The sequence below is a fragment of the Oryctolagus cuniculus genome, chromosome 7 (assembly GCF_964237555.1).
Source record: "Oryctolagus cuniculus chromosome 7, mOryCun1.1, whole genome shotgun sequence".
In the NCBI taxonomy this organism is placed as follows: domain Eukaryota; kingdom Metazoa; phylum Chordata; class Mammalia; order Lagomorpha; family Leporidae; genus Oryctolagus; species Oryctolagus cuniculus.
Window position 1 is genome coordinate 107847606 of NC_091438.1, and position 13451 is coordinate 107861056.

Sequence of the window (13451 nt, forward strand, 5' to 3'; positions counted from 1 at the left end):
GCAGAGAGAGAGAGAGAATCAGTTCTCCATCTGCCAGTGCAAATGGCTCTGCATGGCTGAGACTGGGCAAGGCTGAAGCCAGGAGCTTCATCAAGGTCTCCCACAGGGGTGCAGGGATCCCAGTACTTGGGCCGTCTTCTCCTTATTTGGCAACACACAGAACTCAAATCCACAGATTTAGATTTGTCTCTAAAGTATTTTCTGCTAAGCTGTTCATGAAAAAGAGTATATTTTCCTATTTTCTTTTAGCTATAAGCGATATATCCCAGAAACGTTGAATAAGTCCATCAGACAGAGGAACCTTCTCACCAGGATGCGGATTAATAATGTTTTCAAGGATTTCCTAAAGGAGTTTAACAACAAGACCATTTGTGACAGCAGCGTGTCAACACATGACCTGAAAGTGAAATACCTTGCTACTTTGGAGACTTTGACAAAACATTATGGTGCTGAAATATTTGAGACTTCCATGTTACTGATCTCATCAGAAAATGAGATGAATTGGTTTCATTCCAGTGACAGTGGAATTGTTCTCTACTATGAAGTGATGGTGACTGGAAATCTTGGAATCCAGTGGAGGCAGAAACCAAATGTAAGTGGCTGAAGCTGGCTGATGTACGTGTGTCACACAGTGGGGCTGTTGCATGTCCATGGCCTCCTTGGATTGAGTTTATTTAGGCTGGAGACCATGTGCCATACATGTTTTATTTGTATCCATGGGCACAAGGTCTAAATAAGTATTTATTGCCTTCTATAGGGAAATACAAAAACATAATAACCCAATAGCAGCAGGCATTCACTGAGTGCTTACCACGTGCTAAGTACTTGTTGCACTTTTGACATGTATTAACTCATTCAGTTCCAAAAGTAAAACCAAAACCCTTGAGAAGAGCAGTGCTGACACTGTTATACCCATTTACAGATAAATTCAGAGGCATATAGAGAAATTAAGAAACTTGCCCAAGACATAACTGAGAAACAGATGTGCCAGTAATTGGACTCGGGCCTCTGGCTCTGTGGAACAGGATAATTGATTTTGCAGGAAGAGGCTTCTTTAGTAAGGTGTTTGTTGGATGAGGCAGTAGAGCAGAGTGGTTTAAGAGCATGGGCTTTAAACCCAAGTAGACCAGATACAAATTCTAGCTCTACAAGTCAGAGTTACGTACCCTTGGCAGGTTGTTTCTCCTGTGCCAGTTAAGTATGGTCGTCTGCCAGAGGGAGGTACTTCCTGCATCTCACTCACAGCATTGTTGAGAGAATGAAATGGCATTTAGCACAGGGCCTGGTGCATAATAAATGTTGAGTAAATTTTCAAAGCTACTATAATTATTATTACTCTAAGTAATAATATCAAAGTAAATGTAAGATCCATTTTCTCCTCCTATTTTGTTCTCATCCTGAAGTGGAAATACCTAGCAGAACTGAGGGCTTTTTGCATGGCACTTACCTCAGACATCCTCATGTTTTCTGGATGGAGAAATAAAGGTTTGCGGAGATGCCCTAACTAGTTGTATGACTTCCTGAGATAGGAACTTAGCCTAGATCTCCAAACATCTGGTTTGTACAGATGCATACTTTCAAATGTGTCAGTTATTGAAGCATGGAATTCACATCTTCTCTTGAAAATGCCAACCTGAGTATTGTTAAGTTCGAGACAATGACTGACAGAGGAGAAAGCTTGTGTCTGCCTTGTCTTTTGTCCCTGCCTGGGTCGAAGCATTGGCATTAGTGTGCAAGTGAGGGGACCTGACTGCAGGTGTGTGTGTGCTGGGCAGGCCGCTCCCTTTCCGAGTTGACCTGCATGTGTGGAGCATGTGTAAAGAGCTCAGTCGCTACTCATTAAAGTCCCCTCCAGATGCGCAGTCCCAAGATGCCCTAATCAGGCCCAGTCCCCGGTCTGAAGCCTGTAGGTGCCGACTCCTCCAGTTCCTCTGGATCCAGGCACGCTGGCTTTCTCCTCCATGGACCTCGGCCCTGCTTCAGTTTGTCGGAAGCATTAACCTTTTACTGGTGGAAACTGAGAAAGCCAAGCTAATGTTGTCACCTACACATCTTGTCAGGTTGTGCCTGTTGAAAAAGAAAAAAGTAAACTGAAGCGGAAGAAACTGGAAAATAAACTCAGGAAAGATGAGGAGAGAAACAAAATGCGAGAAGAGTGGAACAATTTTTCCTACTTCCCTGAAATCACTCACATTGTAATAAAGGAGTCTGTGGTCAGCATTAACAAGCAGGATAACAAAAAAATGGTAAGTGCTCCCAGGGCTGTCACATGCGGGTCTGCGGAGGATGCCTGGCAGGGTGGTGGCAGCCCTGGTAAGCCAAAGGTCGCTGGTGCCAGGAGGCATCCTCGGGGTCAGTGGTTAAGGTCCGGCGTGACATTCCTGTGCCTTTCCTCTGTCTTGCAAATATGAATCTGCCTGCCCAAAGATACTGCAGCATCGACATTAAATTCACGAAAGTAAGTGGAATTGAACGGAAGGGAATCAGCGGGCGCCAGTGTTTCCTCTGGGGCTCCTGCAGTCCTCTGCAGAGTCCTGTGGGTCCTTGGCCATGAGACGCGGGAGCCCGGCGAGTGGCAGGCTCACCCAGGGACTCTCAGGTGTTGGGTCTCGCTTCCTCTTTTTTGGTATCACTTGAGGACATCATCGGGACGAGCAGGCCTGCTTGGTGGGGAAGTGGGGCCTCTGCCAAAGCAAACATGCGTGACGCTCTCAGAGGGCGGAGTAAGCCGCCGGTGGTACCGTGGTGCGCAGCTGCAGGGCCGCCCACTGCCTCTGTCTGCTGGCGTGGCCTTTGGGAAGGCGGTTTGGCGGTGTGTGATACGAGCCTTGAAGTTGTGTGTTTTCTTCTCGGGAGTCTAGGGCTTCTGTCCTCCAGAAAGTGTGAGAGGCAGACAGCAGTTTATGAATAAGAATGTTCAGGTACAGCGATTTACTGTCCGTTTCCTAAAGAACCCCAAGGGAGAAGCTTGACGGTTTCCAACCCAAAGAAGTGATAAATGCTTTAGGAGATGGAAATGCGCATTGCGCTGACTTGGCTGCTGCATGCTGTATGTGTGTACCGAGTGGAGGGGTGACTGTAGCCCAATAATGTGTATAGCCATTAGGTGTCAATTAAAAAAGGGAATATTCACAGCCAGAGTTGTGGCGTACCAGGGTAAGTCTCTGCCGGTGATGCCAGCATCACATATGGGCACTCAATTCCAATCCAGCTCCCTGCTAATGTGCTTGGGAAAGCAGTGGAAGATGGCCCAAATACTTGGGCCTCTGTACTCACATGGGAGATCCAGAGGAAACTCCTGGTGTGCAGCTTGGCCCAGTCATGGCTGTTGTGGCCATTTGGGGAGAGAACCGTAGATGGAAGAGTTCTCTCCCTCTCTCTATCTCTGTAACTCTGCCTTTCAAAATAAATCTTTGAAAAAAAATTCACTCCAGCACTGTTCACAGTGTCAAAACATTGAAAATGATCTAAATACACAGTAATAAGAGAGTAAGAAAATAAATCACAGTTCTGTATATGTAGTAGAATATACAACTACATTTCTTAATTTTTCTGATATTTGGAAAAATGTTTTTGTAAATGAAAAACAGAATATAAAACTTTATGTGTACAATGGTACTAATTTGTTTAAAAATTTTTTTTTTTTTTTTTTTTTTTGACAGGCAGAGTGGACAGTGAGAGAGACAGAGAGAAAGGTCTTCCTTTGCCGTTGGTTCACCCTCCAATGGCCGCCGCGGCCGGCGCGCTGCGGCCGGCGCACCGCGCTGATCCGATGGCAGGAGCCAGGAGCCAGGTGCTTTTCCTGGTCTCCCATGGGGTGCAGGGCCCAAGCACCTGGGCCATCCTCCGCTGCACTCCCTGGCCACAGCAGAGGGCTGGCCTGGAAGAGGGGCAACCGGGACAGAATCCGGCGCCCCGACCGGGACTAGAACCCGGTGTGCCGGCGCCGCTAGGCGGAGGATTAGCCTAGTGAGCCGCGGCGCCGGCCGATTTGTTTAAAATTTTTAAAAGATATACACACACATCTGTCTATATATATATACATACATATACTTTTAGAAAATAAACATTAGCACTGGTTTATTTGTGGTGGGAATATGACTATTTTCATCCCTCCCTTGTTTTAAAACAAAAAGAAATACATTAATATTATCAGAAAAGTGTAGTAAAAACAAGTAGGAGAGTCCAGGTACCTGTTAGCGGGTAGATGGAAGAGTGGAAGGAGGGGGAAAATAATATTAAGTGCAATGTGTGGAGCCTGTTACAGACACTAGGCCCTGTGTTGGCTGCCATGCCTGTGTCTTCCTTGTTAGTGTTAAAGGAGCCTGAGAGAACAGTCAGCTGCTTCAGGTGGGAAACCTGAGACTAATAAGGAGGCGTAGAACTTGTACAGGGTCACACAGTGAGAAAAGGTCAGGTCCTTGCCCAGTTCTGTCTGGCTCCAGCCTGTGTGTTTTGTCTCTTGCTTTGGTTTCTGAGGTGTTATCCTCCCCCAGGGACATGAGGGCGTGAGGGAGAGGTTCCTCTGCCCGTGATCTTCTCTTCAGCATGACCAAACCCTTTTAGGAAGCTAGGCAGAGGAGGAGGAGGAGCAGAAACCTGGTGCACGTTTTGTGAGCCTGCCCCCTTCTGTCCTGGCTGTCAGAGTCAAGTCCAAACATTTGGTCTTCCTGTGACTTTGTTTTTCTTTACAAACACCAGCCATGCTATATGCAAGCCACTTTTTGTTCTAAGCTCTTTATAGATACCAATGCTTTTTTTCTTAAGTTTTTATTTATTGAGTTACTTGAAAGTGAGAGTTACAGAGAAGGAGAAGCAGAGGAGGAGAGAGAGAGGTCTTCCATCCACTGATTCACTCCCCAAATGACTGCAGCGGCCAGGGCTAGGCCAGGCTGATGCCAAGAGCTTCATCCAGGTCTTCCATGTGGGTGCCGTCTTCCACTGGTATGTAAGCAGAGAGCTAGATTGGAAGTAGATCAGCACCCATATGGAATGCTGGCGCTGCAGGTGGTGGCTTTACCTGCTACGCCACAGCGTGGGGCCCCAGATGTCAATTTAGTTTTCATATCTTAATTTTCGTGTCTGCCCTGTAGATTGATGTATTAGTATCCCTGTTTCACAGAGGAGGAAACTGAAGCACAGAGGTTAAGGGGGCTGTCCAGAGTCACACAGCTGTTAGGCCAAACCATTTGCAGTTGCTAGCATTTGACCACTTTTGACCTATAGAGAGCAGTGAAGGTGCGGATCCGCAGACCCAGGCTCGCCGGCCCCAGCCCTGGGGGCTGGCCGCTTCCTGATGCCGCCTCGTTACCGTCCCACTCCCTTTCCCCTTCCCAGCTCTTAGAGCATCAGTCTTCCAGGAAGCACGATGCCAGCATGCAGGGCAGCCAGATCTCAATTTATCACTGCCCTCTGCAGCTCCTTGACCTCTGCCCTTTCTGTTTCAGAGAACCTAAGTGCTTAGTGGTCTTGCTTATTGTGTGGGTAGGGGAGAGGCTGCCCAAGCCAGCCCCGCCTTTCGTTCTAGAGCATCTTGAATAGGTTCTTTGGGGATATCTGCCAGTGGGTGACTGGCCGCATAAGGGAAATCTCCTTCCTCAGGTTCCCACCCTGAGGTGGCTTCCTCAGTTCCCAACCCCAGGGCACCCTTCCTTGTCGTCATGTCTGTCACCAGGCTCCACCTCCTTCCAGAATGGTTATTATAACCGCCTGCCGCTTTTCCCTTCCTGGTCTTCTCATCTCTCTGCGACCAGCCTCTTCTTTCTCCAGCGTTATGGAAAGAGTCTTATTTGCAAGTGTCATTTTGCTCAGGTCTTTAAAGATTTTTGTAAGTGAAAGTTTCCAAGTCATGGCTTTCCATACCTTCCTTCACCAGGAAATGTTCTTGGTCAGCCCCCCGGCTGCTCTCAGATGGGCATTGCCTACTCAGGGGTCTGTGATTAAGAACAGGAACCTCCCCACCCCCATCTCGCCCCCCGGGCCAGCGCTGTGCCATAGTGGGCTAAGCCTCTGCTTGTGGCGCCTGAAACCCAGATGGGCGCTGGTTTGAGTCTTGGCTACTCCTGTTCTGGTCCAGCTCTCTCTTATGGCCTGGGAAGGCAGTAGAAGATGGCCCAAGTCCTTAGACCCCTGCACCTGCATGGGAGACCCAGAAGAAGCTCCTGGCTCCTGCCTTTGGATCAGCCCAGCTCTGGCCATTGTGGCCATCTGGGGAGTGAGCCAGTGGATAGAAGTCCTCTCTGTCTCTCCCTCTCTCTGTCACTCTGCCTCTCAAATAAGTAAATAAGAAATCTTAAAAAAAAAAAAAAAAAAAAAAAGACCAGAACCCCCTACCTGTCTTCTCTGCCAATGTTTTCCTGAATACCTTCCCCTCTGCTCTTGTCTTGGCCACTTACCACTCTGAGGAAGGCTCTCTGCTTCCTCCAAACCCCAAGCAGTCCCTGGAGTTAGTCTAGTAATTCATTGTGTCCAGGAGCATTCCTGGGTTAAATCCACGAGTTTTTACCCTTTGGACCAAGTCTGCCATGAACTAACCCAGGGCAGCATTTCCATAGGTGTTCCTGTCTGTTACAGCCTCCCATACCTCCAGTCCTGCCACCCATGCAACACTAGCCCTCATATGATAGGTTCGAGTCCCGGCTGCTCCACTTCCAGTCCAGCTCCCTGCTAATGCACCTGGGAAAGCAGCAGAGGATGGCCCAAGTGTTTGGGCCCCTGCACCCACGTTGTAGACCTGGATGGAGTTCCAGGCTCCTGACTTCAGGCTGTCCCAGCTCCAGCTGTTATGGCCATTTGGGAGTGAACCAGTGGATGGAAGATCTCTCTCTGTGTCTCTGCCGCTCTGTAACTCTGCTTTTCAAATAAATAAATCTTTCTTAAAAGTGAGATGAAGATGAGAAAGTATGTTGAACAGTAAAAATCCTGTGTAAATGCAAGAGGGATCTTTAGCAACACAAAAGCGACATCCCTGTGGGGTTGTGTGTCTGTTATGTTCCTCCCTGCAGCTCAGCTGCTGAGGATGCCAGATACGTACATGATGTGATCGTGGGCATCTCTTCCCTGTCCCCAGGAACTGAAGCTCTCTTCCCATGAGGAGGCCTTGTCCTTCGTGTCCCTGGTGGATGGCTACTTCCGGCTCACAGCAGACGCCCATCATTACCTCTGCACTGACGTGGCTCCACCACTGATCGTCCACAACATACAGAATGGCTGTCATGGTCCAATCTGGTAGGTTCTGGAACCTTTACAGTCACCTTTGGGCTGAAAAGATCCCACATTTTAGCGACAGAACGCATGGCCTCCTCTTTCCCAGGCGTGTCCAGTTTTTTGGGTTGGGGCAGATGACCGTGTTGCCTGCTGCATATGGGGTCCCATCTTCTCCATCCCTACTGAGCAGGTTTTCAGCTACCTATGCCCTTGCAGTAGCCCCTCAGCTCCTCTGTTAACAGTTTAATCCTCCTCTGTCTCCATAGCTGGCCAAGAAGCACTGCAGCTCTTGACTCTCACTGTGTCAAACACGGTGGGCTGTTTGAGAACGGCAGGACACAGGTCTCAGCATCACACAGTGTGGCGGGTGAAGCCCTGAGGCAGCCTGTCCTAAGGGCCAGATGAGTGGTGGCACCAAGGCTGTCATAGCCTTAAGGCCTCAAAGAATTCCACCTGCTTCTCACATTGATGATGGCCTGTGCTCAGATACCTCGGGGGGGGGGGGGTAGTTTGCACCACCACAGTATACCCTTTCCCGATACAGAGTTGGAGTTTGCCTCTCCATAACATGTACCTCCTCGTTTGAGTTCTGCCTTTTTAGACACCAGGTATTCAGCTTATTTCCTCTACTTTTTTATAAATATTTATTTATTAATTTGAAAGAGTTACACAGAAAAGGAGAGAGAGAGGCAGAGAGGTCTTCCATCCTCTGGTTCACTTCCCCAACTGGCCACAACGGCCGGAGTTGCACCAATCTGAAACCAGGAGCCAGGAGCATCTTCTGGGTCTCCCATGTGGGTGCAGGGACCCAAGCACTTGGGCCATCTTCCACTGCTTTCCCAGGCCACAGCAGAGAGCTGGATTGGAAGTGGAGCAGCCAGGACTCAAACCAGCACCCATATGGGATGCCGGCACTGCAGGCGGTGGCTTTACCTGCTACGCCCCAGCGGCAGCCCCACTTCCTTCCTCTTACACTTTTACATCCCCAGGGCCAACAACTTCCTCTGACTGGCCTCCAGGTCACGGAAGATAGCTGCTCTGTTCTTTCCGAGTCTCTCTTTTCAGGCCTGACTAGATCTGGGAAAGCGTCTCTTCAGTTGCCTCCCTTCCTCAGGACGTGCTGTTCACCCTCCCTGTCCCCGTTCCCTGTGACAGGGTAGATTGGGATTGCTGTGGCCCTGGCCTGGAGAGACTCACAAATCCTGGGGCATCTAACACACAGGAACTGCAGAGCAGTGGGCTCCGTGTCCTAAAAAGCTTCTTCCTCCAGTGCCTCGCTGTGGCTGGCATCAGGGCCTTGGCCCTGGCTTGTTCTGTGCCCTGTGATGGCCTTCCTGCAGAACCCACACGGCCTCCACGCCCGTCAGGTGTCTGTCGGTGACCACCTCCTGTGCAGTAACAGCACCTCTGCGTCCCACGCTCCCTGGTGCCTTTGCTCGGCCAGTGACATTCTTCAGTGGCGTGTGCTACCTGCCGACACACCCTATTTATTTCCATTTCTGCTTGTGTCTGGTCTGCGCTTCCTGAAGGCAGGCGGCACTGTCTGCGTCGTCCTCAGCACCCACAGCAGCGGCCGACCCGTCGCAGGCCCTCAGAGCATTTGCTGAGTGATGGACTGTTTGGCGTTCTGTGGAGCTGGAAGTGTACTCCCTGCAGAGCCTTCCGAGAGGAGGAGCTTGCAGAATGAGTGATGGTTTGCCGCATCTTAACAAAGGGGCAGGGTCTCCGGGGCGAGGCAGGGTGAGCCGCTGGGTGGGGCAGCAGAGGCTCTGCCCTTCTAAAGCCTGTTGACTGCGCCAGCCCCCCGCCCCTGCACTTAGTGAGCAGCACGCACTGAGCGCTGGGAAGTAGGTGGCTTTGTTTAGCCAGGGTTCGTTGCCCTCTGCATGCCAGGCATTGGCCCTCGGGATGTAAAAGTGTAAAACAGACATGCCTCCCTACTGACGTCCTTCTAATCCCCATGGAAGGATTCACTCAAAGTGGTGTTTCATACCTGCTGTGAGCCAGGCTTGTTCTGGTTACTGGGATGTAGCACTCAACAAAACAGCCCTGAATTCCGGCCCCATGAGGCTCTTGCTGCAGTTGGGTTGGCTGGGGTTGGTGAGGAGGGGTGAGTTCCCTACTATTACATCATTGCCAGCTTCTCATTCCAAGCCTTGGGGGAGGCCTTTGTGGCTGGAACTGGACACAACATCTGTACGACACTTGGGGACAAGCTGAGATCAGTGCGTAGGAGACACGTTCAGTCTCAGGGGTCCTCAGCACCCCCATTTGCCTCTTGCATCTCTGAGAGGATTTAGCAGCCAGGCAATTATGCACTTGAGCCGTCTACTGTGGGCAGCCCGGGGGGGTGGGTACCCCCGAGGGTTTATTGTGCGACATGCGTGACTCTTTCTCCCTTGGTCTGCCCCCCACCCCACAGCACAGAGTATGCCATCAATAAACTGCGGCAAGAAGGGAATGAGGAGGGGATGTACGTGCTGAGGTGGAGCTGCACCGACTTTGACAACATCCTCATGACTGTCACCTGCTTTGAGAAGTCTGAGGTCAGTCAGACACTGGTGTGGACCATGCCCTCTGGGCCCAAGGTATCCAGTGCACTTGGGCCATTGTCCTTGGTCCTAGAGTTGCTGCGGAGAGGCCCTTTCTTGCCGGAGTGCAGGTAGAAAAGCCTGGGTCTCTCAGGAAGGCCCTGGCTGGTCAGCTCGCCAGCAGGGACACTCCCGAGCAGCCCTTGCTGTCTTCCTTCTAAGGTCCCTGGCTAAAGATCCACCGTGGCCCTGGGTAAGAGACCATGACCAGAAAACCAAGACGCACCGAGCACCCAGGAAGCTTAGTGTAATTATCTAGAGTGGTTTATTTTAGGCTCTGCCAGGATCACCCGAGAGCTAGAGACGTGTCTGCAGCATGCACCAGTACAGACATGTGCCCCAAATCTGGCGCCGCGCCGCGGCCTGGCACAGACTCCTCCAGATGGGAGCTTCAGACGTGTTAGCAGACGAATTGCCTGCCACGCGCTCACGCTGAATAGAGGTGTCTGTTGGTGAATCATGTGCCCTGGAAGCTGCGAATGAAGCAAGAGAAACCCTGCAGGCCGAGACAGAAGTCAGAATCGGCGATTTCACGCCACCAGGCCACAGCTGCCTTCATTAGTTATGTAATTTTGAAAGACACATAGTAGACTATTTTAGATGACAGTTTTTACAGAATTAGTTTGCATAAATATACTCACATTGGCTGGGCTCCAGCATGAACTGGGAGAGCTGGGGCAGGAGCGTGGCCTTCAGGATAGAGGTCAGTGTATTAAAATGTTGGAGACCTCAGATCCAGGAAGGACAGGAAAGCACGCACAGCCCCTGGAGGCTGGACTCAGTCAAGAGGGGGAGAGGAAATGGCTGAAGGCACTCCATGCTGCCAGGTGTCCTGCGCGAAGCCCCAGGAGCCACTCCCTGCCCAGGGGTGTTCTGTACAGGTAGGCCTTGGGGCTGATGGGGGCTCAGTAGCTCAGGACCCCGCAGGCAGGCTCGTTGCCCTTACAGAAAGCCTGTGTTGGAGAGAGTTAAGGGGGGTAGGAGCCAGCCTGGTCTCATTCCAAGGTGTAATTGACCTGTGCTGAACCGAGAATGGTGTCTGATTACCTGGGCAAGAAATGAGGCAGAGCAATGACTACTACTCCTGCTCAGTTTAGCCCCACCCACCCGGCACTGTGCCAGGCCTTTTACCTGCACGTTCCTGCTTAGGGCTGACAGTGGCCCTGAGGTGGGTGTTATTAGCCCATTGTACAGAGGAAGGACTGAGCCATTGAGGTTTCAACTATTGTGTCCTAGTTTATACTGTAAGTAGGTCTTTCTGGCCCTCAGTCTTAACCACTAAAATCATTTCCTTTGTACAAAAAGAGCCTGTGAAGGAAAACTGCTTATACTTCCTTTCTGTGCACCTTGAAACCTGTGGCTGGACTGATAGCCACCCACCAGCTCCCGTGTGCTTGAGGGAGTTCCTGGATGAATTTTACTGTAGTTACTGTTTCGTGTGTGACAGTTACTAGCATTTGTAAGTGCTGAGTATTTAAGAATGTGCCATACCATATAATTATAGCAGCAGCCTGTGAAAGTTGATATTTCCACAAACTTAATCTCATCTTCTAGGTCAAAAGCCAGGTGACACTTCTGGAGAAATGGCTGTTCTCAGTGCCTTCTCCTGGGCTCCTCTTCTTCTTCTTCTTCTTTTTTTAAGATTTATTTTATTTATTTGAAAGGCTGAGTTAGACAGAGAGAGAGAGATCTTCTGTCCACTGATTGACTCCTCAAATGGCCACAGCAGTCAGGGCTGGGACAGGCTGAAGTCAGGAGCCAGGAATCAGCATTTGGGCCATCCTCCACTGCTTTCCCAGGTGCATTAGCAGGGAGCTGGATCGGAAGCAGAGCAGCCGCGACTTGAACCGGAGCGCGTATGGGATACCAGCACTACAAGTGGCAGCTTAACCCATTACACCACAGTGCCAGTCCCCTGCGCTCCTTTGAATCGTTGAGTGATTTGTTGGTTGGGTTGTTTATCAGTATAAAGTCTTGGTGAAGAATTTCAGATCTATTGGGAATACAGAGCTTCTGCGCACCCTTCCCCCTGCCCCTCCTGACGTTACGCGTTACACAGTCTGCTGTGCATTTGCCTGACCCTGTTTTAAACAAGTCTCGTCTGGTTTTCTTTCCTGAATGACATGTGCTGGGTGGCAGAGACAGTTCAAGAACTTTCAGATCGAGGTGCGGAAGGGCTGCTACAGCCTGCACGGCTCAGACCGCAGCTTCCCCAGCCTGGGAGAACTCATGAGCCACCTCAAGAAGCAGATCCTGCGCACAGACAACATCAGCTTCGTGCTGAAACGCTGCTGCCAGCCCAAGCCCAGAGGTTTGTATCTGGGGGTAGAGCCAGGCCCTGAACCCTCAGTGATGCTGCAGGACCCAGATGGACCGCAGGATGCTGGTTGGGTTAAGGTTACTCCCTCCCACAGTTCCCAGGTGTTTTTCAGTAGCTTTGCTAGGATTGTGTCCCCTGTGTCAGATTCCATCCCTGAGTGTGAGCGTTTTCTGTAGCAGAGACATACTCCTTTCTCAGCATCTCAGCCTGCTGAGAGAGGCACGTTCCAGACTGGAGCAGACACTTTTTGTCTCTTTAAGATAAAGTGTCTTAAGTGTCCCCGTCATTATTTATTTGAAAACTGTCTCTAGCATATGTTCAGTAGGCCAAGAACTTTGTCAGATATAAACAATCAGAAATGCCTAAGACCCACACCCTGTTCTCTTTCTAGTCTGATGCGGGAGTGTTACAGATGAGCCCACTGCAGTGTGTGATAAGGATTTAAATCAGCACATAATTTATACCCCGAGGTCAAAAAGAAGGGGATGGCTACAACCACTGAGTCACAGGGCACGGAGGGCTGTGTGGAGGAGGCAGACCTGGAACCGAGTGAGTTGGACAGTGAGGAAAAGGTTGCCTCACCTCCCGTACCTCAGGGTGCTGCCCTGCAGGTGTCAGATGCTTCCCACGGAGCGCTCAGGCCTCCAGGAAGGGGTGGCAGCATTGCTCCTGCGGTCCCTGTATGTGTCAGCTGATGCACTGAGGGGTCTCTGTCATAGCCGCGTTCCTCTCAGCTCTGCTGGAAATGCTCTTCTCTGACCGGCAACCTCCGGCACACTGCACTGTCCATCTCAGCTCCAGTCTCTTCTCCATGCAGCCCTGCAGGCCCTGTGACTCAGAGGTTGTGTCCACAGTGTCTGCATCAAGCAGACCGAGCTGTTGGTATCAGACAGCGAGGGGCTCGGGTCCCTGAGGGTTAATTATTTCCCTCTCTCAGCAAGGGGCCCATTACTGAGCTTGGTGCAAGAGGAAGAACCTGCGTTCTCGTTGATCAGATAGGGTTTCCTGCCAGCCTCGGGAGCAACTGCAGTCTTTGTTTTTGTGCTCAAAGATGTTCCACAAAGAAAAACACATGTGCCACTCAGCCTCAAGGCCGCCCAGCCCAGCCCAGCCAGCGTTCTCTCCTGCCAGCCCTTGAGAGTGGTGGGTTCTTTCCTGCGCATTAGTGGTCCCTGGGTAAGGACAAGGAGGGGGACAATAGCATCTGCAGGAAGGAGGAGGTTCGAGACCGCCAGGTGGATCCTTGGTAGGACGTCAGGGCCCCTGCCCCAGGTGCCTCCCCTCCTAGCCCAGACCTGGGAGCTGAGGGCTGTGCAGGAGGAAGAGGGGGATGG

The 13451-nt window shown here is 50.8% G+C and overlaps 1 protein-coding gene across 4 annotated transcripts in view; it reads left to right on the plus strand.

Annotated features, from left to right (window-relative positions):
* The window catches only part of JAK1 (Janus kinase 1), a 141791-nt gene that overhangs the window by 109621 nt on the left and 18719 nt on the right, over positions 1 to 13451 (plus strand). For all 4 annotated transcript variants that reach the window (XM_008265123.4, XM_051856411.2, XM_070078352.1 and 1 more), the window contains 5 exons: positions 250 to 592; positions 2061 to 2246; positions 7070 to 7227; positions 9629 to 9752; positions 11937 to 12108. In XM_008265123.4, the coding sequence (XP_008263345.2) occupies positions 250 to 592; positions 2061 to 2246; positions 7070 to 7227; positions 9629 to 9752; positions 11937 to 12108 (983 nt within the window). The remainder of the gene's footprint in view (positions 1 to 249; positions 593 to 2060; positions 2247 to 7069; positions 7228 to 9628; positions 9753 to 11936; positions 12109 to 13451) is intronic.